The sequence below is a fragment of the Macaca mulatta genome, chromosome 1 (genome assembly GCF_049350105.2).
Source record: "Macaca mulatta isolate MMU2019108-1 chromosome 1, T2T-MMU8v2.0, whole genome shotgun sequence".
Classification (NCBI taxonomy): domain Eukaryota; kingdom Metazoa; phylum Chordata; class Mammalia; order Primates; family Cercopithecidae; genus Macaca; species Macaca mulatta.
Genome location: NC_133406.1, coordinates 213,025,577 through 213,052,340, shown reverse-complemented (window position 1 = coordinate 213,052,340; position 26,764 = coordinate 213,025,577). Strand labels below are relative to the sequence as shown.

At 44.8% G+C, this 26,764-nt stretch overlaps 1 protein-coding gene and 2 long non-coding RNA genes across 11 annotated transcripts; 2 read left to right on the top strand and 1 right to left on the bottom strand.

Annotated features, from left to right (window-relative positions):
* The first annotated feature begins 282 nt into the window (after positions 1-282).
* On the top strand, positions 283-25,080 carry LOC144334942 (uncharacterized). Its single transcript, XR_013405254.1, has 3 exons — positions 283-457; positions 23,162-23,968; positions 25,023-25,080. It is a non-coding gene; the product is annotated as an uncharacterized LOC144334942 (long non-coding RNA).
* Positions 2,028-5,257, top strand: LOC144334937 (uncharacterized). Its single transcript, XR_013405250.1, has 2 exons — positions 2,028-2,179; positions 3,404-5,257. It is a non-coding gene; the product is annotated as an uncharacterized LOC144334937 (long non-coding RNA).
* On the bottom strand, positions 4,684-26,207 carry RPA2 (replication protein A2). Of its 9 annotated transcripts, none has more exons than XM_077995143.1 (9): positions 26,088-26,207; positions 25,374-25,631; positions 18,344-18,445; positions 18,100-18,213; positions 10,692-10,766; positions 10,068-10,184; positions 7,393-7,500; positions 7,115-7,209; positions 4,684-5,409 (listed from the first exon to the last, which is right to left on the bottom strand). In XM_077995143.1, the coding sequence occupies exons 4-9, from the start codon at positions 18,142-18,144 to the stop codon at positions 5,325-5,327; spliced, it is 525 nt and encodes a 174-aa protein (XP_077851269.1). In that variant the 5' UTR covers positions 18,145-18,213; positions 18,344-18,445; positions 25,374-25,631; positions 26,088-26,207; the 3' UTR covers positions 4,684-5,324. The 9 variants fall into 9 exon arrangements, with proteins under 9 accessions (XP_077851269.1, XP_077851241.1, XP_077851248.1 ...); XM_077995115.1 differs by having other exon boundaries at positions 25,525-25,631; XM_077995122.1 differs by lacking the exon at positions 26,088-26,207 and adding an exon at positions 25,880-26,033 and having other exon boundaries at positions 7,393-7,493; positions 10,064-10,184; positions 25,525-25,631.
* Between the last annotated feature and the right edge of the window lie 557 nt (positions 26,208-26,764).

Here is a 26,764-nt window from a genome sequence, read left to right as displayed (position 1 = left end):
GTATCATTTATTAAGTTCCGACTGTGTGCCAGGCACTTACAAATCATATCCAAATCCTCAACTTTCTAGAATGGCCTGATTTTAAAGATTAGGGAACGGGTTGCGTGGTCAAGTACCTTAGGATGCTGACCAGTTGCAGTTAAGGGTGAGGACTTGGAAAGTATGAGACTGGGTTAGGATCCCAGCTTGCTACGTACCAGCCAGGGCTGAGTTATTTTAACCTAAGTTTCAGTTTTTTGACATGTCAAATGAAACTATAGTTACTACCTCAGAAGACTGACTGGTTTAAGGATCAAATGAGATAATCTTTGTAAAGCATTTAGTACAGTGCCTGGCACATAGTAAACATTCAACAAACATGTATCATTATTGAGCAAGATCGTGTAGCTGTCCTGCTTCTAAAGTCTATACTCTTTCCACCCCTCCACAATGTTTCCTAGTCATAGAATACATCCCAGTGTTAAAAATATACCATATCCCTAGACTGTGGAGATAAGAGTATGGTGACTGGTTGACGGGCCTCCTTTTCTTTAGTGGAGATAATACAAGCCTTTGTCCATGTAGAGACTAACTCAGTTTTCAGAGGCAGTCAAGGCCTGTTCAGTGAGACAAGACCACAGGCCACATTTCCTCTTAAGTGGTGGGACTTTGGTTTATGGATGATGCAGTTGCAGACAGCAAAGACAGGAGACAAAGAGGTGATCTGAGACTCCAGCTGAGATGGGAACTTAGAGGGTGAGGTGCCCACTTCCTGGTTTCTAGGGAATTGCCCCTGGGTGTGTCCTTCCTTTGCGTAACATCTCGCTGAGCTGTCTGGACTCACTGGCACTTTCTAGGCCTCCGGGCCTCCATACTCCAGCGTGGAGTTCTCCAGGTGACTACTGAGTGGCTCCTACAGGCTGCTGGGCCAGTCCCCAGGGTCTGACACCCCATCCTCATCTGCTCATCAGCTCCCATGCCCTTCTCCAGAGAGGTCAACCTGCACTGCAAAGGAGGACCCTGAGGAAGAGAGCACTGTAGGGAAAAGCAGCGGGCAAGAAAGTCAGACAGAAAGTTCCTCCTTGGCACAGAATCCCCAGGGGCTAGGGTGATGCGCAAAATGCCAATAGTTTTCACTTCCACATTTGCATTTACTCTTGGCACAAAATTGAGCAAGATGAGTAATAAAGCCACAAAAGCAGGGGTAAAAGAGGGCTACCAGTTCCTATAAAATGAGCTCAATAGGCTGGGTGCAGTGGCTTACGCCTGTAATCCCAGCATTTTGGGAGGCCAAGGCAGGCAGATCATGAGGTCAAGAGATTGAGATCATCCTGGCCAACATGGTGAAACCCCATCTCTACTTTTAAAAATACAAAAAATTAGCTGGGTGTAGTGGCACACACCTGTACTCCCAGCTACTCGGGAGGCTGAGGCAGAAGAATCGCTTGAACCGGGGAGGTGAAGTTGCAGTGAGCGGGGATCACACCACCGGTGAAAGAGCGAGACTCCGTCTCAAAAAAAAAAAAAGGGCTGAGTAGCCAAATGCTGCAGTGAGAAAAATTTCACAGCAGCAAAAGCTGGGCTTGAAAGCCACACCTGTGAATGTTTTCTCTTGTTTCTTGTTTTTTTGAGATGGAGTCTCTGTGGCCCAGGCTGCAGTGCAGTGGCACCATCTTGGCTCACTGCAGCCTCCGCCTCCCAGGTTCAAGCGATTCTGACTACCAAGTAGCTAGGACTATAGGTATGTACCATATCCAGTTAATTTTTGTATTTTTAGTAGAGACGGGGTTTCACCATGTTGGCCAGGCTAGTTTCTTTTTTCTTTTTTTTGAGACGGAGTCTTGCTCTGTCCCCTAGGCTGGAATGCAGTGGTAACATCTCGGCTCACTGCAAGCTCCACCTCTTGGGTTCACGCCATTCTCCTGCCTCAGCCTCCCGAGTAGCTGGGACTACAGGCACCCGCTACCATGCCCGGCTAATTTTTTTGTATTTTTAGTAGAGATGGGGTTTCACCGTGTTAGCCGGGATGGTGTCGATCTCCTGACCTCGTGATCCACCCGCCTCGGCCTCCCAAAGTGCTGGGATTACAGGCGTGAGCCACCGCGCCTAGCCCTTTTTTTTTTTCTTTTGAGACTGAATTTTGAGCCCAGGCTGGAGTGCAATGGCACAATCTCAGCTCACTGCAACGTCCGCCTCCCAGGTTTAAGCAATTCTCCTGCCTCAGCCTCCCGAGTAGCTGGGATTACAGGCATGCACCACCACGCCCCGCTCATTTTGTATTTTTAGTAGACATGGAGTTTATATTGGTCAGGCTAGTCTCGAACTCCTTTCACATTTATTATTTAGAGATGGCGGGTCTTGTTATGTTGCCCAGGCTGGTCTCAAACTCTTGGCCTCAAGTGATCCTGCTACTTTGGCCTCTCAAAGTACTGAGATTATAGGTGTGAGCCACTGTGCCCAACCCCATATTGATTTTTAATATTCTTTCTCATTTCTTTGAATCATTATATTTAACATACCAATACAGTAGTAGACATAATTGCTATACAAATGACTATAACCTGGAGATGGATGCTCAAAAACTTATCAATGGGTTGGACTTCTGCCAACTGCATTTTTAAAATCAAATCTATTAATCCACACCAGACACTAATTCTTAGTGGTTTTCCTCTAGTTAAACCCAATAAAGTAGTACGATTCTCCAAGGAGCCTCATTTCCCACCTGTATATGTAGGGATTCTTCCATGAGCAGGCTGGCCCCATTGCTAGGCCGTGACACTGGCGGCTTCTAAGAACCTGGGTCACACGGCTATCTCAACAATGGGCCAAGAGAACACTGTACATTTGACCTATCGGGTGGATCACAAATGCCCAAGATGCAAGTTTGTCCTGCCTGAGCAGAGCAGAAGCTCTACAAAGGCTAGAGTTTCATTCTAAGAAGTGGCAGGCTCTCCTGGCTGTGCTCATCCCACAGGTCCCAGCAGCGGTCAGAAATCACACAACTCCGGTGAGACTGTGGAAATGGCGAGATGGCAGGGAATCCAGCACTGCCGAGCAACTACTCTGTGCTGCTGGGAATGCTGAACCAGCCGGTCCCGTGACGCCAATCTCTTATTGTGCTTGATATTCCTAGTGCCTGACCTACAGGTTGATACAGCAGGTATCCAACAAGCACTAAATTAACAAGCAGTTGCTAACTGCTAAGTTGTCATCAGATTTTTATAAAAATATAACCAGTCAGGCGCGGTGGCTCATGCCTGTAATCCCAGCACTTTGGGAGGCCAAGGCAGGCGGATCATGACGTCAGGAGATCGAGACCCATCCTGGCTAACACGGTGAAACCCCGTCTCTACTAAAAATACAAAAATTATCTGGGCATGGTGGCAGGCGCCTGTAGTCCCAGCTACTCGGGAGACTGAGGCAGGAGAATCACTTGAACATGGGAGGCAGAGCTTGCAGTGAGCTGAGATCCGGCCACTGCACTCCAGCCTGGGCGATATAGCGAGACTCTGTCTCAAAAAAAATAAAAAAGAAAACCACTTCCACCTATAGAAGTACTGCTACTGCTTTGCCCATTTGAGGGCACCAGCTTGATAACTAGAAAGAGTTTACCAGCCATGAAAGTATCCTGTCATACATTCCAAATTCAAATATATATGATTTTACTTGTTTTTAGCCAATGTTCTTTCTTTGAGAAAATAACCAACAATGAACACACTTGCAAATGAACTGCTGCTGCGTTTCACACATTTGCATAGTTCCGCAGATGTTAACAACTCTGCATGTATAGAAAACAACCACACATTCATTCACTCTTAGAAACCAAGTAGGTGGGGCCTTCTCTACACAGCTGCTAGATCTCATTTAGAAAGAGTTAAAGCAGATAATTCTTTTTTTTTTTTTTTTTGTGAGACAGAGTCTCACTCTGTCGCCAGGCTGGAGTGCAGTGGTGTGATCTCCAATCACTGCAACCTCTGCCTCCCGGGTTCAAGTGATTCTCCTGCCTCAGCCTCCCGAGTAGCTGGGACTACAGGCAAGTGCCACCACGCCCGGCTAATTTTTGTACTTTTAGTAGAGACGGGGTTTCACCGTGCTGGCCAGAATGGTCTCGATCTCTTGATCCGCCCGCCTCCACCTCCCAAAGTGCTGGAATTACATGTGTGAGCCACTGCGCCCAGCCTAAAGCAGAGAATTCTTATTTGGATGTTACACCTTGCTAACTTTATCTCAAAATTGGTTCTTTTATTCAAGATGTAGATTACTTTCAGGAGTTGTCAAAAACATCTTTGAACTAGTTTCTTTTTCTGTAAGAAACAGCCGATCAAGTTGGCCAAAAAATGACTATAGGCTTTTGGAAAGTCTCATCTTGAGGCCAAATGGGTAGCTATTTGATTCAGTTACATGATCACACACTGCCAAAGAGTTCACATTAAGGTCCATTCTCTAATCCCTTTAAGTGGCAATGCTAGATGTAGACGCTTTACAGACTATGTGTTTTATTCAATCTTCATAACAAACCCAGGGGAAATGACGTTGTTTTCTTTTTGTAAACCAGGAAATGGAGGTTCTCAGAGCTGACATAGCCTGCTCAAGATTCTAACTAAAAAGTGGGAAAGCCAGAATTCAAATCCAAGTTTCACTATGTTACACTGCCTCAGATGATAAAGTAGTCATTACACTGCTCAGAAAGAAAAAATGAGAACATTTTTACAAGTTGCTATAATAGAACTGTTTTATTAAACATACGAATGTACTTATTTTGTACAAAATGCAGTAACACTTCTTCCTTTCCTCTGCCCCTGGAGGCCACCACCGCAGAACTTCATGTTCACAGAAACACACGTCATGACAAGTGTGTCAAGCAGTCATGACAAGCAGGAAAGTGCAATTCTGAAAGTAATGCCACACAACCAAAGTGGGAAACAAAAACAGGCAGAGGCCAGCAGGTTTCTCAGCTAGGGCTCTGCCTACAAGGCCCTGGTCCTGCTCATCTTTCAGCAGCAAACATTTTAAGAAGAGAAACTCCCGAGCACTATGTAAGTACTCTCCTGGTAGCATCCTTCCAATTCCACCTATCTTGCTGTGGTAACAAGCTTATTTGTAACTTCCTCAAGAAATCCCACCCTGGATTGCATCCCTGTCAATTGCCCATCTCCCTCTGAGCTTCAAACAAAACAAAACAAAACAGAAGAGCAGTAAGTTTCAAAAGGATGTCAGAGGAGACCTTTAGATAGATGAAACCTACTTCCTAGAAGCCACGTGGCCAAACATATGCAGAGCCGGAGACAATAGATTTTGAAACTAGGTCCAGCTGTAAAATATCTCAGGTACCCAATTAGATCCAGTTATTCTGCATCTGTGGATTTAAAATGGTCATCATCCACAGTAGAATAGATGTGCCCCTCATTGCTCAGAAAATCCACAGCTTGCCTAGAAAGAAAGAAAGAAAAAAAAAAGTCATTTTCAGGCCAATTCAGAAGGAAATTGCCTTTTGGATATGGCCAAATATGCAAACTTCGCTTATCTCCCAACTCTCTACCTTAGCTAAGAATTCACAAGTATTTTGTACACAGAAAGCTCTCACAGGGAGAAATGCCAGTAAAATAGCAAAACAGAGCTTATTCATGGAGACACTGGCTATTAGGGCTATCTTGGATCCCTCTCCCAAACTGTGTAAAGGAAAGACAACAGGGCCTCACTTAAACACAGTCTAAGCAGGAAAACGAGGATCTAAAGCTGTAGTCACACTTGCACACAAAATCTCCTGGTAAAAAGAGCTGTCTTTAAAAGTTCCCCTTTTCCAGCCACACACTGAAATCCCTTTGGTCCCCCTCTGGGAAGTAAAGTTGTGGGAAGCAAAGGAAACACTGAAACCTTCAAACTCTTCAAGGTCCTCAGGGTTAGTGTCAGTAACGTATTTAATAGCCACAATCTACGGAGCACCTAAGTGACAGCAGTTCTCTACCTCATCAGCACAGTAACTCTGAGATAGGAATTATTATCCTTATTTTACAGGACAGGAAATGGAATTAGTCCTGAGTATTCCTTTTCTATCTAGGCCTGGCAGGTCAACTGATTTATAGTAACAAATAACTATCACAAGCACCATCACCATAAGTCAGTGTGTTTGACTGGTTTACTACACTGGAATCAGGAGGCTGCTTGTCTAAGATGGAATCAGGATAAGGGTGTTGGAAGGACTGGTTGTTTAATAAGGTCCAGATAGTCTAATACACTCATGTCCACAATGGGGACAGTAACAGCAACAGGACTGTACACCTGAGGACCAGGAGCTAAGGACTTCCCTCCTCCAGTCTAAATCCCATAAGGAAATCAGGTCAACTTTTTGCTCAGAATTATTATATATCCCTTACATATAATGGTCCTTAGTGTCTGCTGAATGAAAAAATTTGCTGAATAAGTGATGTGATGGGTAGCACCATTTTGGTGCATAGTCTTTTTCCTGTTTTTCCATAGCTGAACAATTTCCATTCTGCCACCAGGGTTGTAGTTAAGTTGTTTTTGTGTGACAGTCTCATTCTGTCATTCAGGATGGAGTGCAGTGGCACAATGATGGCTCACTGCAGCCTCGACTTTCTGGGCTCAAGTGATCCTCCCACCTCAGCCTCCTGGGTAGCTGGGACTACAGGCATGCGCCACTGTGCCCGGCTAATTTGTTTTTATTGTTTTTGTAGAGACAAGGTTTTGCCACGTTGCCCAGGCTGGTCTTGAACTCCTGAGTTCAAGCAATCTGCCCATCTCAGCCTCCCAAAGTGCTGGAACTATAGGCATGAGCTAGTGCCTGGCGAACTTTTACTTTTTTTTGAGATGGAATCTCACTCTGTCACCCAGGCTGGAGCGCAGCAGTGCGATCATTGAGGCCACCACGCCTGGCTAATTTTTGTATTTTTAGTAGAGACAGGGTTTTCACCATGTTGGCCAGGCTGGTCTCAAACTGCTGACTTCAGGTGATCCACCCGCCTCGGCCTCCCAAAGTGCTGAGATTACGGGCGTGAGCTACCATGCCCGGCCGCCAAGTTTTACTTTTAAAACTCACTTCTCACTATCAGGAAACCCTTGTGAGGTGAAACAGGTACAATTCCAGAGCCTAAGCTCATGAAAATCAAATACTTACTTGATTGAAGATACAGACATGTGTTTCAGCTGGTTCTTGAGATCCTGAAAGTTCAACCCTTCAGGTCTTGGACAAGCCTTAATCAAATTCAACACCTGAAGATTCAAATCAGAAAGATTTTCGCAATTATTTTGGATCAGCCACCCCTTTGCAAACCTGAGTCCCTTTATAGGAAAGAAATAAACCAGGTATTCAAACAATCTTAGCTCATCAAGGAAATAACAAAATTTAAGACTGTCTGTGTTTTGTATTTCTGAAGCCACTCTGGTGGAGTTTACCTGGTTTTGGGCCACAGTGAGGCCATTTGCTGGCAGGAAGCTATTCCCACCGAAGTTCCCTGCTTCACTCATTCCTGGATTGCTGATAGGTGCTCTCCCTGCTGAGGGCTGAATTAAGAAATAAGTTAACAATATTAGAAAATCCATCAAGTTAAACAGTCTTTACAACTTCAAATAGCTCGTTAAGCAGCTTACAAAAAACAATTTATAAACAGTTTCCCAGTAACACTGCTTACATTGGAATGGACAGCTATTATCTAAAGAGTATTTCATAGGAAGATAAACTCCCCGAAGCACATAAATATCAAAAAGAGACAGATCCTCTTGGCTCCTTTTGTTTCTGATGTGAGAGGAACCAGAGAAGAGTAGCAGTGAGAAGAAAATTACCCAGAGTCTGCTATTTTGGTATCCATGTGGCCCAATCACTCAAGCATTCACTGAGTGTCTATAGGCATGAAGCACCACAGGCAGAGAAAAGGAGACACAGTCCCTATCGTCCTCTCTCTTTCCTTTTTTTAATACAAATTCTTAAAATGCTCTGCAATCACTATTTTCATTTCCTTTCTCCCCAGTCACTCCTCAGCCCACCATATTTGGGTTCTCCCCAAGTACACCTCTGAAACTGTTTTCACCAAAGTCACCAAAGACTCTTCAACCAATTATCAAAGTCTCTTTCAGTCCTCCTAATACTTGACCTCTCAGAAGCAGACACTGCTGACCACACTCCTCTTGAAATGTGTTCCTCCCTGGGCTTCTTGACACCACATTCTTCTGCTTCTTCATCTGACTCTCAAACTGAACCTTCTCAGTATCCCTCATTAGCCTCTTCTATCTGTCTCCCAAAAGGCTGACAGAGTCCCCAGGATTTCATCCCAGACTGCCTCCTAGGCCACAAATCCTCACTGCCAGCCGGATTGCTAACTGGACGCCAACACGGTGAAACCCCGTCTCTACTAAAACTACAAAAATTAGCTGGGTGTGGTAGTGCGCACCTGTAATCCCAGATACTGGGGAGGCTGAGACAGGAGAATCGCTTGAACCCGAGAAGCGGAGGCAGCAGTGAGCTGAGATCACGTCATTGCACTCCAGCCTGGGTGACAGAATGAGACTGTCTCAAAAAAAAAAAAAAAAAAAAAGGCTGGGCGCAGTGATGAGTCACTTTGGGAGGCTGAGGCGGGCAGATCACGAGGTCAGGAGATTGAGATCATCCTGGCTAACACGGTGAAACCCCTTCTCTACTAAAAATACAAAAATTAGCCAAGCACGGTGGTGGACGCCTGTGGTCCCAGCTACTCGGGAGGTTGAGGCAGGAGAATGGCATGAACCCGGGAGGTGGAGCTTGCAGTGAGCTGAGATTGCGCTACTGCACTCCAGCCTGGGCGAAAGAGTGAGACTCCATCTCAAAAAAAACAAAAACAAAAACAAAAAAACCGCCAAATAAACAAAATTTTAAAAATTTGAATAAAGGCAATCCTTACTATGGCCTCCAAAGCCCCACATAATCTGGGCCCTGCCTCCTTGTCTACAACCCTCTCCCTCTCCCGTCATTTGCTTCACTCCAGACTCTGGCCTTGCTGGTTTCAGAGATGTCACGCTTACTCCACACTCCTGCTTCTTGCACTTCCTAGTCCCTCTGGTTTGGAATGTTCTTCCCCATCTAAAATTGTACCATTCTTGGTTCCCTCCATCACCCTCTTCTCCTATTTTGCTTTATTTACTTCAGAGCACCTATATAACTACCTAAAATTATATATATTTTTTGTTTATTGCTTCTTTCTCCCAAGAATATAAGTATATCGTGTTCACTGCTAAACTCGAATGGGGACTAGAATGATTGGGACTATCAAATCAAAGTAGGCGCAATAAATATTTTTCTTTTTCTTTCTTTATTTTTTTTGAGACAAAGTTGCTCTGTTGCCTAGGCTGCAGTGAGTAGCACAATCACAGCTCAATGCAGCCTTGACCTCCTGGGCTTAAGTGATCTCCCAAACTCAGCCTCCCAAGTAGCCCATCGAATTCTTTAATTTTTTTTCTAGAGACAGGGTCTCCCTATGTTACCCAGGGTGGTGTCTCGAACTGGGCTCAAGTGATGCCCCCATACCATCCTCCCAAAGTGCTAGGATTTCAGGCCATGAACCACCACACCTGGCCCTGAGGGCTTTCTAATACTAGAGTCAACAAACCTTTTGTGTGGTCCTAGATGGACTTGCCAAAGTCAATTCACACAATGGAAAATACTATGGAGAAATTTCAATACGAATCAATAAATATAATTTCAGGGAAAAAATATAATAGTACATAATTTTTCCTACTTAGCCAGTAAGTTGGAAGGAAGACAGTAAAATGCTGTCCTGAAGGGGGCTACTCTCTGAATATGCACTGACAATCCTTGGAGCTAAGAGCTCAGCCTATAATTACATGTCTACACCTAAGGGTTGTCACAGGCCCCAGCTGTCCAGGCCAGTGTCAGAGGAACTCTTAATTCTGAGAGAAACATCAGTGTTTCATCTGAAATAAAATACGGTGACAAAGCTAATGGAGAAAGTGTTCTGAGGACTTAGTGATATCTTTCTCTGGCTAGGCCTTCAAAATGTCAAGGAAATCAAAGCTGGAACACAAAAGTAACCTGTGTTCTTCCAGGGAAGAGAAAAAGCTAGGAAAGTGAGGCTACTCACCTGGCTGTTGGCTTTGCTTAGTACCATGTGTGCATTGATCACTTCCAGAATATGTGTGGTGAACTCATTCATATCCTCCAGGGGCATGATTTTAAAGGCTACCAGGCTCTTTTTGTTCTATCAAAATGAAGAAAAAAATGTGAATAAAATATGAACATACATTAATTTCAGGTCAACAATGTGGCTCTTTTCTTGGTTATAATATTAATATTTTGCCAATATGAGAGAAATGTTATATACTCTCAGAAGTAATCCAAACATGGTCAAACATGAGAAAAACACTAAAATTAATAGCTAAGGGACATTAATAATTTTCCCAAGGTTGCATAACGGAGCAAAATCTAGACTCCTGACTCCGAATCTAGTGTTCTCCTTTCTCCAACTAATGAACGCCACAGATGGCAATTGTAGGAGATTCTGTTCTTTCTTTACTATTCTGTCAATTTCATGTTAAGGTAAAAAAAAAAAAGAAAGAAGAGTTATTTCCTTTTGAAGAAGAGAGTAAGAAATAACTTCCCATTAAACAGGGGGACTTAAGTATTTTAACTATCCAAAAGCCATGACATGAATCTAGAAACTGCTTCATGCAAAAACACTTTAACTGCTATTTTATTCTGACTTTACCTGAAAAGATCTCAGGTGGCCTGCCACTTTCACATATGTTTCTGGAGGAACCACAGTGTTTTCACTGCTGGCATCCTAACATAAAATACAAACATGTCATTAAGGTTTTAGTGATGCTGGTGAAAGCCTCTTTAACATTTCTATATTATGTAGAAAAAGAGAAAGTTACAAAGTAGAAGAGTTAAAGGATCCTAAAATGGCATTAAGGAGTTTGCCCTGCCTTTTACAACTTACTTTTTTGTAAAACCAGGAATTAGAATAAAAATATCTCTAAAGGTAATTCTCAGTTCCAAAGTTCTGTAGCACATCATAAAAAAGTAAACAATTATGACACTCTCATTCAAGCTCTTAGGCACACAATTTTCTTTTTTTTTTTTTTTTGTGAGGGAGTCTCGCTCTGTCGCCCAGACTGGAGTGCAGTGGCATGATCTTGGCTCACTGCAACCTCCCCCTCCCAAGGGAGGGTTTGAGTGATTCTCCTGCCTCAGCTTCCCCCATAGCTGGGATTATAGGCGCCCGCCACCATGCCCCGCAGGCACACAATTTTATGGTGGATATACTTACTGGCAAAGCAATTCTACTTTTGGGAATTTAAGGAAGTAATTAAGAACATGCATTAAGATTTAGATTTATCATAGTACAGAATATTAAAAATTGTAAAACAACCTAAATATGCAACATAAAGTACACATTTCTATATGATAGGATACTCCACACTGTTGCAAATGATAACACAGAATTCTATTTACTGTCTGGAAAAACAAGTCATGACACATGGAAAAAAGCTGATTTCCCATTTGGGACAATATACACTAAACTGTTTAATGGTTGACTAGGATAATTACAAACTATTTTAATATTTATCAGTTTCCTAGAATATGGACACATTATTTATAAGAAAAATACATTAGCTGATTTTTTTTTTTTGAGATGAAGTGTCTTGCTCTGTCACCCAGCCTGGAGTGCAGTGGCACGATTTCAGCTCATTGCAACCTCTGCCTCATGGGTTCAAGCAATTCTCCCGCCTCAGCCTCCCGAGTAGCTGGGGCTACAGGCACGCAACACCATGCCAGGCTAATTTTTGTATTTTTAGTAGAGATGGGGTTTCACCATGTTGGCCAGGCTGGTCTCAAACTCCTGACCTCAGGTGATCCACTCGTCTTGGCCTCCCCAAAGTCCCGGGATTACAGGCATGAGCCACCGCACCTGGTCAAAAAGACTATTTTTTTAAAACAACTATCATACTGGCAAAAATTTAAGACAAAAACCCATTGTTAGGCCGGATGTGGTGGCTCACGCCTGTAATCCCAGAACTTTGGGAGGCCAAGGCAGGAGGATCACCTGAGGTCAGGAGTTAGAGACCAGCCTCAACATGGAGAAACCCCATCTCTACTAAAATTACAAAATTAGCTGGGCATGGTGGTACACGCCTGTAATCCCAGCTACTCGGGAGGCTGATGCAGGAGAATTGCTTGAACCTGGGAGGTGGAGGTTGCAGTGAGCCGAGATTGCGCCATTGCACTCTAGCCTAGGCAACAAGAGCGAAACTCCGTCTCAAAACAAAACAACAACAAACAAAAAAACCCATTGTTAGAAAGGGTATGGAGGATGGGCACAGTGGCTCACACCTGTAATCCCAGCATGTTGGGAGGCTGAGGTGGGAGGATTGCTTGAACCCAGGAGTTTGAGACCAACCTGGGCAACACGGTGAGATCCTATTTCTTAAAAAAAAAAAAAAAAAAAAAAAAAAGTTAAAGGTATGGAAACTAACTGGGCACTCTCATGCATGATTGAAGTGTAAACTGGTACCTTTATAGAAGACAGTACAAAAATGCAAAAATTAAGATGTTAAAAAAAAAGTGAAGTGTGTATTTCCCCCCAGAAAACCTACTTTTAGGAATATATCATTATTTTATTTTTTTGAGATGGAATTTTGCTCTTTTTGCCCAGGCTGAATGCAATGGCACGATCTTGGCTCACTGCAATCTCTGCCTCCCGGGTTCAAGCGATTCTCCTGACTCAGTCTCCCGAGTAGCTGGGATTATAGGCATGCGCCACCACGCCTGGCTAATTTTGTATTTTTAGTAGAGGTGGGGTTTCACCATGTTGGCCGGGCTGGTCTTGAGCTCCTGACGTCAGGTGATCTGCCTGCCTTGGCCTCCCAAAGTGCTGGAATTACAGGCGTGAGCCACGGCGTCCAGCCTTATGATTATTTTATAATCATGAAGAAATGTATGCAAAGATACTCACTGGTGCACTGTGTATAATGGTGAACGACTGAAAAGAAGCTAAATGCTGTTCCCTGATTGGGTCTACTGTTAAGTAAGGAACGATGTATTCTTACAATGGAATAGGTGGTCATTTAAAATGACAGATGTAAATCTTTACAGATAACATTAAAAAATCAGTTCCTGGCTAGGCCATGGTGGCTCAAGCCTGTAATCCCAGGACTTTGGGAGGCCGAGGCAGGCGGTTCACCTGAGGTCAGGAGTTCGAGACCAGCCTGGCCAACATGTTGAAACCCCGTCTCTACTAAAAATACAGAAATTAGCCAGGTGTGGTGGTGCACGCCTGTAATCCCAGCTATTCGGGAGGCTGAGGCAGGGGAATTGCTTGAACCCGAGAAGTGGAGGTTGCAGTGAGCCAAGATTGCGCCAATGCATTCCAGCCTGGATGACAGAGTGAGACTCAGTCTGAAAAAAAAAAAAAAAAATCGGTTCCTCACCAGGCATGGTGGCATCAGTCTATAGTTCAGCTACTTGGGAGGTTAAGGTCAAAGGATCACTTGAGCCCAGCTTTGAGGCCAGTCTAGGCAGCAAGCCAAGACCCTGTCTCTATTTAAAAAAAAAGGGCCTATGATTCACGCCGATAATCCTAGCCCTCTGGGAGGCTGAGGCGGGCGATCACCTGAGGTTGGGAGTTTGAGACCATCCTGACAAACATGGAGAAACCCCGTCTCTACAAAATACAAAATTAGGTGGGTGTGGTGGCACATGCCTGTAATCCCAGCTACTCAGGAGGCTAAGGCAGGAGAATCGCTTGAACTTGGGAGGCAGAGGGTGCAGTGAGCCGGAGATCGTGCCATTGCACTCCAGCCTGGGCAACAAGAGCAAAACCCCATTTCAAAAAAAAAAAAAAAATTCAGTTCCACAACATAATTTTTAGTGAAAAGAGCAAATTACTTAGCAGTTGCATAGCATATTATCCCTTTTACAGTAAAAGAGGTATGTGGACATCTGTATGTACATATAGGCAGAGACAGATGCCTGAAAGGATATTTCCCAAAATGTGTTATAACAGTTCTTTAAGGGACATGAGATTTCAGGTGATTTTTAAAATGCTTGATGGCAGGGACTGTGTCTACTTCATTCTTTTTATACCTGGAACCAGGCACAGTCTGGTTCAGAATTGGTACTCCAACAATAACTGCTGAATGAATTATCCTTTATTTTTCTGAGAAGCAAAAAATTAAAAAATTACATAACTACCAAGTTATTTCTCTATGGTAACTTGTGGTTTTTGAAGGAAAACGGTCTTTTTTTTTGAGTCAGAGTATCACTCTGTTGCCCAGGCTGCAGTGCAGTGGCGCGATCTTGGCTCACTGCAACCTCTGCCTCCTAGGTTCAAGCAATTTTCCTGCCTCAGCTTCTGCGTAGCTGGGATTACAGGTGCCCGCCTCATTTTTGTATTATTAGTAGAGACGGAGTTTCACCACGTTGGCCAGGCTGGTTTCAAACTTCTGACTTCAGGTGACCCGCCTGCATTGGCCTCCCAAAGTGCAGGGATTATGGGCGTGAGCCACCATGACCAGCCTAAAACAGTCTTTATTATTCAAATTTTGTGTAATGAATGTATTTCTTTTTTTTTTTTTTTTTGAGGCGGAGTCTTGCTCTGTCGCCCAGGCTGGAGTGCAGTGGCGCGATCTCGGCTCACTGCAAGCTCCGCCTCCCGGGTTCCCGCCATTCTCCTGCCTCAGCCTCCCAAGTAGCTGGGACTACAGGCGCCGCCACCACGCCCGGCTAATTTTTTTGTATTTTTAGTGGAGACGGGGTTTCATTGTGTTAGCCAGGATGGTCTCGATCTCCTGACCTCGTGATCCGCCCGTCTCGGCCTCCCAAAGTGCTGGGATTACAGGCTTGAGCCACCGCGCCCGGCCGTAATGAATGTATTTCAAAAACAAAATACAAAACACCAAGAGGCCTTCTGCACAATTAAAAATATAAAAGGATAAAAAGTATATACTGTATTTCAATCTATTTTATCCATGTTTATAAAGACACTTATATACACATGCTGCTGTGTAAAAATTGGGTCAAATCCTGCATACCATATTGTAATATGCTTTTTTCAACAATTTATGGCAAACACTTCTTTGTGACAATACACGCTTTTCTATATCATTTGTAGTATGTTATAAATATGTCATGGTTTACTTAGTAATCCTTTATTGCTAGTATTTTGAGATTGCTTTATTTTTATTTATTTATTTTGAGACAGAGTGTTGCTCTGTTGCCCAGACTAGAGTGCAGTAGCATGATCTCGGCTTACTGCAACCTCCGCCTCCCAGGTTCAAGTAATTCTCCTGCCTCAAGCCTCCTGAGTCGAGTAGCTGGGATTACAGGTACGCACAACCACGCCCGGCTAATTTTTGTATTTTTAGGAGACAGAGTTTCACCATGTTGGCCAGGCTGGATTTGAACTCCTGACCTCAGGTGATCTGCCTGCCTTGGCTTCCCAAAGTGCTGGGATTACAGGCGTGACCACTTCACTGGTCTAAATCTTTGTACGTGTCTGTAATTCTTTCCTTGATGTAAACTCCTAGGTCACCACTGTTTTTTTTTTTTTTTTTTTTGAGACGGAGTCTTGCTCTGTCTCCCAGGCTGGAGTGCAGTGGCACGATCTTGGCTCACTGTAAGCTCCGCCTTCTGGGTTCACGCCATTCTCCTGCCTCAGCCTCCCGAGTAGCTGGGACTACAGGTACCTGCCACCATGCTCGGCTAATTTTTTGTATTTTTAGTAGAGACGGGGTTTTACTGTGTTAGCCAGGATGGTTTCGATCTCCTGACCTCGTGATCCATCCACCTCAGCCTCCCAAAGTGCTGGGATTACAGGCGTGAGCCACTGCATCTGGCCGTTAGGTCACCATTTTTGTGACTGATGCTTTTGATACAAGCTGATGTTTGAGAAAGGTTATACCAATTTATACTCACACTATAAGCCTACTTTCTTGGACAATAACAAATCACTCAATATTTATTAAGTGCCTACTACTAAGCTAGGGCACTGTGTGGTAGCTGTTGCTCTTACTAGAACTAGACATTGCCATTCTTTGTTTTCTTTGCAAACTTAAGCTAAAAATGATATCTCAATGTTTGTTAAGCCTGCTTTAGTTACTGCCACTACCATTTCTACTGTCTTTTATGAATTATCTGTGCATCTTGTTTGGTCATTTTTCTAAGGTGCAGTGGTTTTCTGGTTTTATAAGAGCTTTTTGGCTGGACGCAGTGGCTCAAGCCTGTAATCGCAGAACTTTGGGAGGCCAAGGTGAGCAGATAACTTGAAGTCAGGAGTTTGAGACCAGCTTGGCCAATAGGGTAAAACCCTCTCTCTAGTAAAAATATAAAAATTAGCCAGGTGGCCGGGCGCGGTGGCTCACGCCTGTAATCCCAGCACTTTGGGAGGCCGAGGCGGGCGGATCACAAGGTCAGGAGATCGAGACCATCCTGGCTAACACGGTGAAACCCCGTCTCTACTAAAAATACAAAAAATTAGCCGGGCGCGGTTGTGGGCGCCTGTAGTCCCAGCTACTCGGGAGGCTGAGGCAGGAGAATGGCGTGAACCCGGGAGGCGGAGCTTGCAGTGAGCCGAGATCGCGCCACTGCACTCCAGCCTGGGCTGGGCGACAGAGCGAGACTCCGTCTCAAAAAAAAAAAAAAAAAAAAAAAAAATTAGCCAGGCATGATGCCACAAACTTGTAATCTCAGCTACTCAGGAAGGTGAGGCGGGAGGGTTGCCTGAGCCAAAAAGGTGGAGGTTGCAGTGAGCTGATATTGAGCTACTGCACTCCAGCCTTGGAGACAAAGTGAGACTCTTTCTCAAAAAAACAACAACAACAAACAAAACAAAACTCAAAACCAGAAACAACAAAAAAGAGCTTTTTGTTGTTGTTGAGACAGTCTCAGTGTGTCACCCAGGCTGGAGTACAGTGGCACAATCTCAGTTTCACTGCAACCCCTGCCTCTTGGTTCAAGCAATTCTCTTGCCTCAGCCTCCCGAGTAGCTGGAATTACAGGCGCCCACCACCACGCCTGGCTAAGTTTTTATATTTTTTAGTAGAGATGGGTTTTACCATGTTGGCCAGGCTGGTCTCGAACTCCTGACCTCTAGTGATCCACCATGCCAGGCCAAAAAGGAGCTTTTTATTAACTAAAAATTTAAATGTTTGTAGTATGTTGCAAATATTTTCCACACTCATTTAAACAATATTTATTCTAGGACCACTATGTGACTAGCACTGCTCTAGGTGCTAAGGCTACAGTGATGACCAAGATAAAAATCTTTGCTCTAGGCTGGGCGTGAGGGTTCAAGCCTGTAATCCGATCACTTTGAGAGGCTGAGGTGGGTGGATCACCTGAGGTCAGGAGTTTGAAACTAGCCTGTCCAACATGGCGAAACCCCACCTCTACTAAAAATATAAAAAATTAGTCAGGTGTGGTTGCAGGCGCCTGTAATCCCAGCTACTTGGGAGGCTAAGGCAGGAGAATTGCTTGAACTTGGGCCGCAGAGGTTGCAGTGAGTTGAGATTGTGCCACTGCACTCCAGCCTGGGCAACAGCGCAAGATTCTGTCTCAACAACAAAAAAAGCAGGGGCCGGGCGCGGTGGCTCAAGCCTGTAATCCCGGTGCTTTGGGAGGCCAAGGCGGGTGGATCACAAGGTCAGGAGTTCAAGACCAGACTGACCAAGACAGTGAAACCCCGTCTCTACTAAAAATACAAAAATTAGCCAGGCATGGTGGCAGGTGCCTGTAATCCCAGCTACTTGGGAAGCTGAGGCAGAGAATCGCTTGAGCCTGGGAGGCAGAGGTTGTAGTGAGCCGAGATCCCACCACTGTACTGTACTGCCTGGGCGACAGAGTGAGACTGTCTCAAAAAAACAAAACAAAACAAAAAAAGCCTTTGTTCTATTGGAACTTAACATTCTACTGTCTCCTGTCATTTGACTTTTAATTCTATTTTTGGTATATCGGGAAGGTATATAATCAAATCTATTAACCTTTCACTTTAGGGTATCTGTCTTTGATGTCTTTTTGTATTATTTTTATAAGAAAAAACTTTAAAAAGACTAAAAAAGTTCAACATCTCCACAGTTCCAAAGTAACCCCATCATGATTCAAAAACAGCCACTTACATCTGTGTCAACCCACTGGCGAACGTCCATGGGTGCAGCTGTCATGTCATCTATTTTGTAAACAATGTTGGTTGGAGCCTTCTCTGCATGTCTGATGATCCCCACAATAGTGACCTAGGTTAGAAGAAAAAAAAAAAAAGGCTGTTTCCCCTGAAACCAAGGCTACATTTTTGTATTTTTAAACATAGTCTTATTTCATTCTTTATTATGAGTAAGTGATTCCTTTACAAATTATTTGACATACCTGTGAAATCTCAACATTCCCAATTCTGAACACTTCATCAACCAAAGTGGCAGAAAGCAGCTGAGATATAGTACAGGGTACAATGTGCTGGGCTCGGGCTCTCTAAAAAGAAAAAGCATGCAAAATTCAATTAAGAAAGTAATAACTACCACTCATTTGACACCTGCCATGTGCCAAGTACTTTAAATATATTAGAACATTGAATTTCAAAACAAATCTCATTATCTTTGCTTCAGAGAGATGGAAACCAAGGCCATATAGCAAACCAATACCACACTTTTAGAATCCAAACCCAGGTTTGTCTAACTCCAGAGTTCCTGCTGAATACATGTGTTGCCCTGAGAATTCACCAAAATGAGGTCAGAGTGGGGGACAGGATAAGGAAGAATGACCTGCTGCTGCCAGAACAGACCTTCAAGAGGAAACCCCAGCTTTAGGGTGTAGACAGGCTGGTGCTGCTGTTCAGGTCACTGACAAAATGAGATGGTATTGGGAAAAGGTCTGAGAAATGACTAATGGAGACAGAACTCTGGAATTGCTTGTAGGTCTTGTGATGAACTATAAAAGGTAGAAGAATAGCTTCTTGTAGGACAGATTTTTTGACAATCAAATGGAGCTCCAGGGGAAATGGAGTAAGAGCTTGGACATGTTGGACATCTTTTTAAATTTTTTTTTTCTTTTGAGACACAGTTTCGCTCCTGTTGCTCAGGCTGGCGTGCAATAGCGCAATCTCAGCTCACTGCAACCTCTGCCTCCCGGGCTCAAGCGATTCTCCTGGCTCGGCCTCCTGAGTAGCTAGGACTATACGTATGTGCCAGCATTTTGCATTTGTAGTAGAGACGGGGTTTCTCCATGTTGGCCAGGCTGGTCTGGAACTCTTGACCTCAGGTGATCTGCCCACCTCAGTCTCCCAAAGTGCTGGGATTACAGGTGTAAGGCCACCGCCCTTGGCCACATTTTATGTTTTGAGATGGGGTCTTGTTCTGTCACTCAGGCTGGAGTGCAGAGGCATGATTATAGCTCACTGCAGCCTCAAACTCATGGGCTCAAGCAATCTTCCTGCAATAGTCTCCTGAGAAGATGGGACTACAGGTACACCACCACACCCAGTCAATTAAAAAAACATTTTTTTTTTTTTGTAGAGATGGGGCTTTGCTATGTTGCCCAGGCTGGTCTTAAACTCTTGGTCTCAAGTGATCCTCCCACCTTAGCCTCCCAAAGTGTTAGGATTACAGGCATAAGCCACTGTGCTGGACTTGTGTTGGACATCTTAGGAGGAAGAGGCAGGATAGCGTAGGCAGAACAGTATCTAGTGAGTACACTCAAATCATATCCTTTTTTTCGAGATGGAGTCTCACTCTGTTGCCCAGACTGGAGTGTGATGGAGCGATCTTGGCTCACTTCCATCTCCTGGGTTCAAGCAAGTCTCCTGTCTCAGTCCCCCAGGTAGCTGGGATTATAGGTGCACGCCACCACACCCAGCTAATTTTTGTATTTTTTCTAGAGATGGGATTTTGCCATGTTGGCCAGGCTGGTTTCAAACTCCTGACCTCAGGCAATCTGCCCACCTTGGCCTCCCAAAATGTTGGGATTACAGGCATGAGCCACTGCACCAGGCCCAAATCTATCTTAAACCAGCCACACAACAGTGTAAACTTATTTTTGCCTGCCAGTGGCAAGAGGTAGTCTGGGTGACATAAAGATGAATACAATGGGACAGGATTTACCCTCAACATATTCCTAATCTAGGGGAGGTACAAAGGTAAACAATAAACCTGATCTTGATATACCATAAAATGAAATGTGCCATGTGGGACCTCAGAAAAACTTATTGGCAAAAGAGGGAGGCTTTAGGCTGAACTCCGAAGCACGAGAATTTCAACAGTGAAAAAGTAGCAGGTAACAGGCTGAGGGCAAGTACGTACTCCCAGTCTCCCAGAGGGAATATGTACAAGGCGGAAAAACAATGAGAGCTCTTCCTGTCAGAAGCCAAGAGGAAGTGGACCAATACCTGTACTGCACGGAAGACTTAGAACACAGTAGACTCTTGGCCTTCATGGATTTATCAGTTGCAACTCTGACCTGAACATCCATGACACTGCCAATATTTCATTTTGCTGAAGCATGATTTTTAAACGGTTAGTATTGCCACAAAGGGATAAAGCAAGCTCAGTCAACCGCTGACATATATGCCACAAAAGGCAGCAGCCAAGCTTGAGGGTTAAGACTGTGGCTCTATTCTCAAGAGCAGTTGCTCAGCCAGGCGTGGTGGCTAACGCCTGTTATCCCAAGGCCGAGGCGGGCGGATCATTTGAGGTCAGGAGTTTGAGATCAAGCCTGGCCAACATGGCGAAACCCTGTCTCTACTAAAAATTAAAAAAAAAAAATTAGCCGGGTGTGGTGGCGTGTGCCTGTAATCCCAGCTACTGGGGAGGCTGAGGCAGGAGAATCACTTGAACTCGGGAGGTGGAGGTTGCAGTGAGCCAAGATCTTGCCACGGCACTCCAGTCTGGGCAACAGAGACTCTCCTCAAAATAAGGAAAAAAAAAAAAAAAAAAAAAGAGCAGTTGCTCTTGGTCACATTTATTAACTCATTTGTACCTTGGTTTCCTCATCTGCAAAACTAGGAATGATAAATTATAAAAATTAACTACATGGTAAGGGCTCAGAATACTACCCAGCACACAGTACTCAATAACAAATGTTAGCTATTATTATATTAGCTATTGTTCCTCATTCTTTACATCTGCAATAGCTTTTAATAACAATGTGATGGGATCAACTGTTTTTCAATTTTACTTTATGATATTTTATAGGTAAAGTTACATGCTATGTTAATATTTATAGTTTTAAAATTTGCAGGGGTCCCAGGATTTACCTCTCACAAACTACTATATTTCTGTTTTTACCTATCACAGCTGAGATTTTCATTGTATCTTCAGCATAAGAAAACTTAAGAACCAGTAAGGTAAAGTGGCAAGAACATGAGGTTTGGAGCCAGAGAGTCCTATAGACCCATGCTCAAATCCCAGCTCCAAAGCCCTGGACACAGAACCACCTTTTCTGAAAACTGGGGATATATACCTCTTCAGTTGTAAATGAGACACATAATATATACGAAGTGCTAATACTAACCTCTGCATGCAGTGGATGTTTGACAAGTATTATTACCTCTCAGGTAAAAAAGTTACATATGGATAACAATTGAGATGTTAACAATGCCTTCGAATTCATCTCAAATCAAGTATTTAGTTTTTACTGAGCACATATTTTATGTAGGAATTGATTGCAAGGAATTCCTAGTTTGCTCCGAAGAGATTCACAGAGTGTCAATACAAGTATGCTTAATTTTGGGAAAAAAAAAAACCATTTTCAGACTAAAAAAATTTTTATAGCTGACTATGAACTACAGGCTACTCTGACAGTACTTCATGAAGGTACCATTATTACAGATTAAAAATGGGTCACTATTTGAAACTTCACATAGTTCAGTCACACTGAACAAATATATAATCAACAGGAAACATTTTGGATAGAGTTTTTATCAACCAGTGATGGTGCTGCACACCTGTAATCCTAGCTACTTGGGAGGCTGAGGTGGGAGGATCCCTTGACCCCTGGAGTTAAGAGTCTGCAGTAAGCTATGACTGCACCACTGCACTCCAGTGGGGGTGAAAGTGAGACTGTCTCAATTTTAAAAGAAAAAAAGAATAGGGTGTTTACCTAACTTTTAACTGTGGAAAATACTAGATATAAAAACAAAACAAGGCCAGGTGCAATGTCTCATGCCTGTAATCTCAACACTTTGGGAGGCCAAGAAGAGCGGATCGTCTGACATCAGGAGTTTGAGACCAGCCTGACCAACGTGGCAAAACCCCATCTTGACTGAAAATACAAAAATCGGCCAGGCATGGTGGCATGCGCCTGTAGTCCCAGCTACCTGGGGGGCTGAGGCAGGAGAATCGCTTGAACCCAGGAGGTGGAGGTTGCAGTGAGCTGAGATCGTTCCACTGCACTCCAGACTGGGCAACAGAGCAAGACTCTGTCTCAAAAAAATAAAAAATAAAAATAAAAACAAAAAGACTGTTCAGGCATGGTCGTTCATGCCTGTAATACCACCACCATGGGAGGCAGGGGTGGGAGGATTGCTTTAGCCCAAGAGTTTGAGACCAGCCTGGGCAACATAGTGAGACCCTGTCTCCACAAAAAGAAAAAAAAATCCAGAGACTGGGATTGAGTGTCCAACTTACAAGCATTCTTCTCTGAAAAGCTATCTTAATACCCAGCTTTTAGGAGTTATGGGATAAAAATTCTAACAATCAGAATGGAGAAAAATAGTTAAGCTTGGGAAGAAAAGATGAGAACCAATCATCTACCTTGTTTTCTCCTTCACGACCTCAAGAAAATCAAAATGGAAAACTAAAGTCCCTTGAGATCTTCTAGGAGAGAGAAAACTACAACAGGGAGTTGTTGCTCATCAGATGTTGGATTTGTTCAGCATCATGTGTGTACTGTCTGATTCTAGTTCCTTATTAGCTATGTAAGCTTAGGCAGTCCCTTAATATACCTGAGTCTCTGCTGTATGCTGGAATAAACAATAAATTCCTTACAGAATTACGTAAAATAATTTATATGAAAGTTATAAAGTGGCCAGGCGCAGTGGCTCACGCATGTAATCCCAGCACTTTGGGAGGCCGTGGCGGGTGGATCACAAGGTCAGGAGATCGAGACCATCCTGGCTAACATGGCACAACACCGTCTCTACTAAAAAAATACAAAAAATTAGCCAGACATGGTGGTGGGCGCCTGTAGTCCCAGCTACTTGGGAGGCTGAAGCAGGAGAATGGCGTGAACCCGGGAGGCGGGGGTTGCAGTGAGCGGAGATCGCGCCACTACACTCTAGCCTGGGCGACAGAGCTAGACTCCGTCTCAAAAAAAAAAAGAAAGAAAGTTATAAAGCAATGTTCAAATATACCAGAATATCAATGAATGTTTTAACCTGCTCACACTGAATCTTAACACATCTGAGTGACTCCTAAAGAGAAGTCAAATTAACCCCACATTTATAGAATGAAATTGCAGTTGTTAAATGCAAACTCAGCTGGGAGTGGTGGCTCACATCTGTAATCTCAGCACTTTGGGAGGCTGAGGCAGGTGGATTGAGGCTAGGAGTCTGAGACCAGCCTGGCCAACATGGCCAAACCCTAACTCTAAAAAAAAACACAAAAATTAGCCTGACACGGCAATGCACATATGTAGTCCGAGCTGCTAGGGAGGCTGAGGTGGGATGATCACTTGAGGCCTGGAGGTCCAAGCTGCCGTGAGCTGTGATCACGCATCACTGCTCTCCAGCCTGGCAGACAGAGACCCTGTCTCAAAAAAAAAGAAAAAAGGCAAACTCATTTCTGAGTGACTAATCAACGTTTAGACAGCTTTCTATAGATTGTTTTCCTACACAATGCCTTACTTGTCAATTCTCAGAACCACCCTATGACATGAGTACTACTAGTATCATCAGATGAGAAAAACCAAGGGCCACAGCCTTCAAGCTGCTTTCCTGAAATCACAATGGCAGTTAAAAGGCAAAACGGATTCTGGAGTCCCCGTGTTCTGGCTCCATAGCCTGTATTCTTTGTATATAAGTCTCACAATGACATTTTAAGGTATGTTAGCCCCTCTTCATAGGTGCAAAACTGACTCCCAAGCCAGTTAAGAAATGTGTCCAGTGACACCCTGCAAGTAAAGCAGCATGGCAATAGCAGAACACGTCTATGACTTCAAAGACCACATTTCTTTTTTCAAGACAGAGTCTACTTCTGCTCTATCGCCCAGGCTGGAGTGCAGTGGCACCATCTTGGCTCACTGCAATCTGTCTCCCGAGTTCAAGTGGTTCCCTTGCCTCAGCCTCCCTAATAGCTGGGATTATAGGCACCCGCACCACGCCTGGCTAATTTTTGTATTTTTAGTAGAGACGAGGTTTCACCATGTTGGCAAGGCTGGTCAAGAACTCCTGATCTCAGGTGATCCACCTGCCTCAGCCTCCCAAAGTGCTGGGATTACGGGCGTGAGAAACCGCGGCCGGCCCAAAGATCACACACTTTTTTTTTTTTTTTTTTGAGACGGAGGAGTGCAGTGGCCGGATCTCAGTTCACTGCAAGCTCCGCCTCCCGGGTTTACGCCATTCTCCTACCTCAGCCTCCCAAGTAGCTGGGACTACAGGTGTCCGCCACTTCGCCTGGCTAATTTTTTTGTATTTTTTAGTAGAGACGGGGTTTCACCGTGTTAGCCAGGATAGTCTCGATCTCCTGACCTCGTGATCCGCCCGTCTTGGCCTACCAAAGTGCTGGGATTACAGGCTTGAGCCACCGCGCCCGGCCAAGACCACACTCTTGATGTCGCCTCACATTTAATTTAAAAGCGACTTTGGGCCGGGCTCGGCGGCTCATGCCTGTAATCCCAACACTTTGGGAGGTCGAGGCGGGCGGATCACCTCAGGTCGGGAGTTGGAGACAAGCCTGACCGACATGGAGAAACCCCGTCTCTACTAAAAGCCCAAAGTTAGCCGGGCATGGTGGCGCATGCCTGTAATTCCAGCTACTCCTGAGGCTGAAGCAGGAGAATCCCTTGAACCCGGGAGGCGGAGGTTGCGGTGAGCCAAGATCGGGCCACTGCACTCCAGCCTGGGCGATAGAGCGAGATTCCATCTCAAAAAAAAAAAAAAAAAAAAAAAAAATGTAAAAGAGACTATTAATACAAGTACAGGCCAGGAGCAGTGGCTCATACCTGTTACCCCAGCACTTTAAGAGGCCGAGGTGGGAGGATGGTTGAGCTCAGGGGTTTGAGACCAGCCTGGGCAACATAGTGAGACCCCATCTCTATTTTTAATAAAAATAAAAAAAACAAGTTGAGAGCGTTCACACAAGACTGATTCATTGGCTACACTAATCAATTTCAAAATAAAGCCAATGAGGGGAAAAGCCAGGGCAACAGGAGGTGCAAAATTTGGCAAGATTTCATTTCTGAAACTTACAGCACTTAATTATGAGAGATGCGGATAATAATAGATCATTATCGCAACAGTTCATGTTGAAATCTTCCTTCAAAGCATAAAGTTTCTGTCATAGATGACTTATGGACTTCAGGACAGGATAAAACAAAACCAAATACTCCTTTCAACCTACTGATTTCTTTTCGGCCTGAGAAGGTGCGGGCGATCCAAAGCCCCCCGGGGACTGCGTGTAGCCGCCGGCTCCCCCATATGAGGAGCTGCCATAGCTTTCGAATCCACCTGTTTTGAACAACAGGATTAGTGCCTGTGCCACGTCCCGCGCCTCCGAGAAACCTGCAGGCTCCCCGAGGCTTCGCCCCTCCAAATACTGCCCGCGTCTCCCTAACCTTCCTCGCCGCCTTCCTGCGACCCCCAAACGCCCCAACTCCGCTCCCGCCCTTCCTCTCCGGCTGCCACACGCCTCTCGGACCCCAGGCTCTCCCTCTTGCTAAAACCTCCTGCGATTCTCTTCCTCCTCCACCCCGCACCCCCATCATTACTGTTCCACATCTTGGTCGCGATTTTCCGCAAAGAGGCCGAGAAGGTTCGGGTCTGGGGGAATCACGGAAAACCACAGAACGCGGCCCCTACTGCGCCGCTCTAGCTACTTTTCTCTGGCGCCACAAACTCCTTCGCGCGAATGACGGAGCCAGTCAGCTCCCGGGGAGCTTCTCGCTTCAGCCAATCGGTGCTCACGAATGCTACGCTTGTTCCTGTCTTCTCTGCCCATGCTCCAGAAAACGCACACTGCGCTCCCACTTGGCTCCAAAAGCCTCCGCGGCCATCTTTACGAAGGGCAAAACCCTCCGCACTAGCGGAAGCAAGGAGCTGACAGGGAGGTATCGCAAGAAATCAACCAATCAGAGCAATACTACCGCGACGCAGCGCCGCGTGATTCCACCCTCGTCAAGTGCGCGACTTCTGACGTCACTTCCTTTGTTCGGCGTGCTCGGGTTCCCGCCAAACTATCACCAATCAGACGACGCCTTCAGCTAAAGGGACGTAGTGGGGTTTTTGGCTTCGGTGTTCCCACCCGCGGTCGCGCGGGAATTGCGCACCTCAGGGACTCGCAGCGCTAGCCGCACAGCACCGCGTGGAGTTGCTTATTCTTTTACATAGGAAGTCCCATTCTCTTCGTGTAATGCCACCAATGGTCCCGATTCTCCCCAGTGGGGCTGTGAGACTCCTACGCCCTCTTGCCTATGACGGACTTGTAAAGATCTGAGGGTGGCACCCCTCGTCCCCCACCTGTCCCCACCCCAGTCTCATCCAGGCTTGGCCTCTCCAGTCATTTCTACCATTTTTCTTAATTCTTCATATGACGTGCTGGTCTTGTCCTCCCATAGGGAGTGGAACCTTTTGTCAGTTCTTTC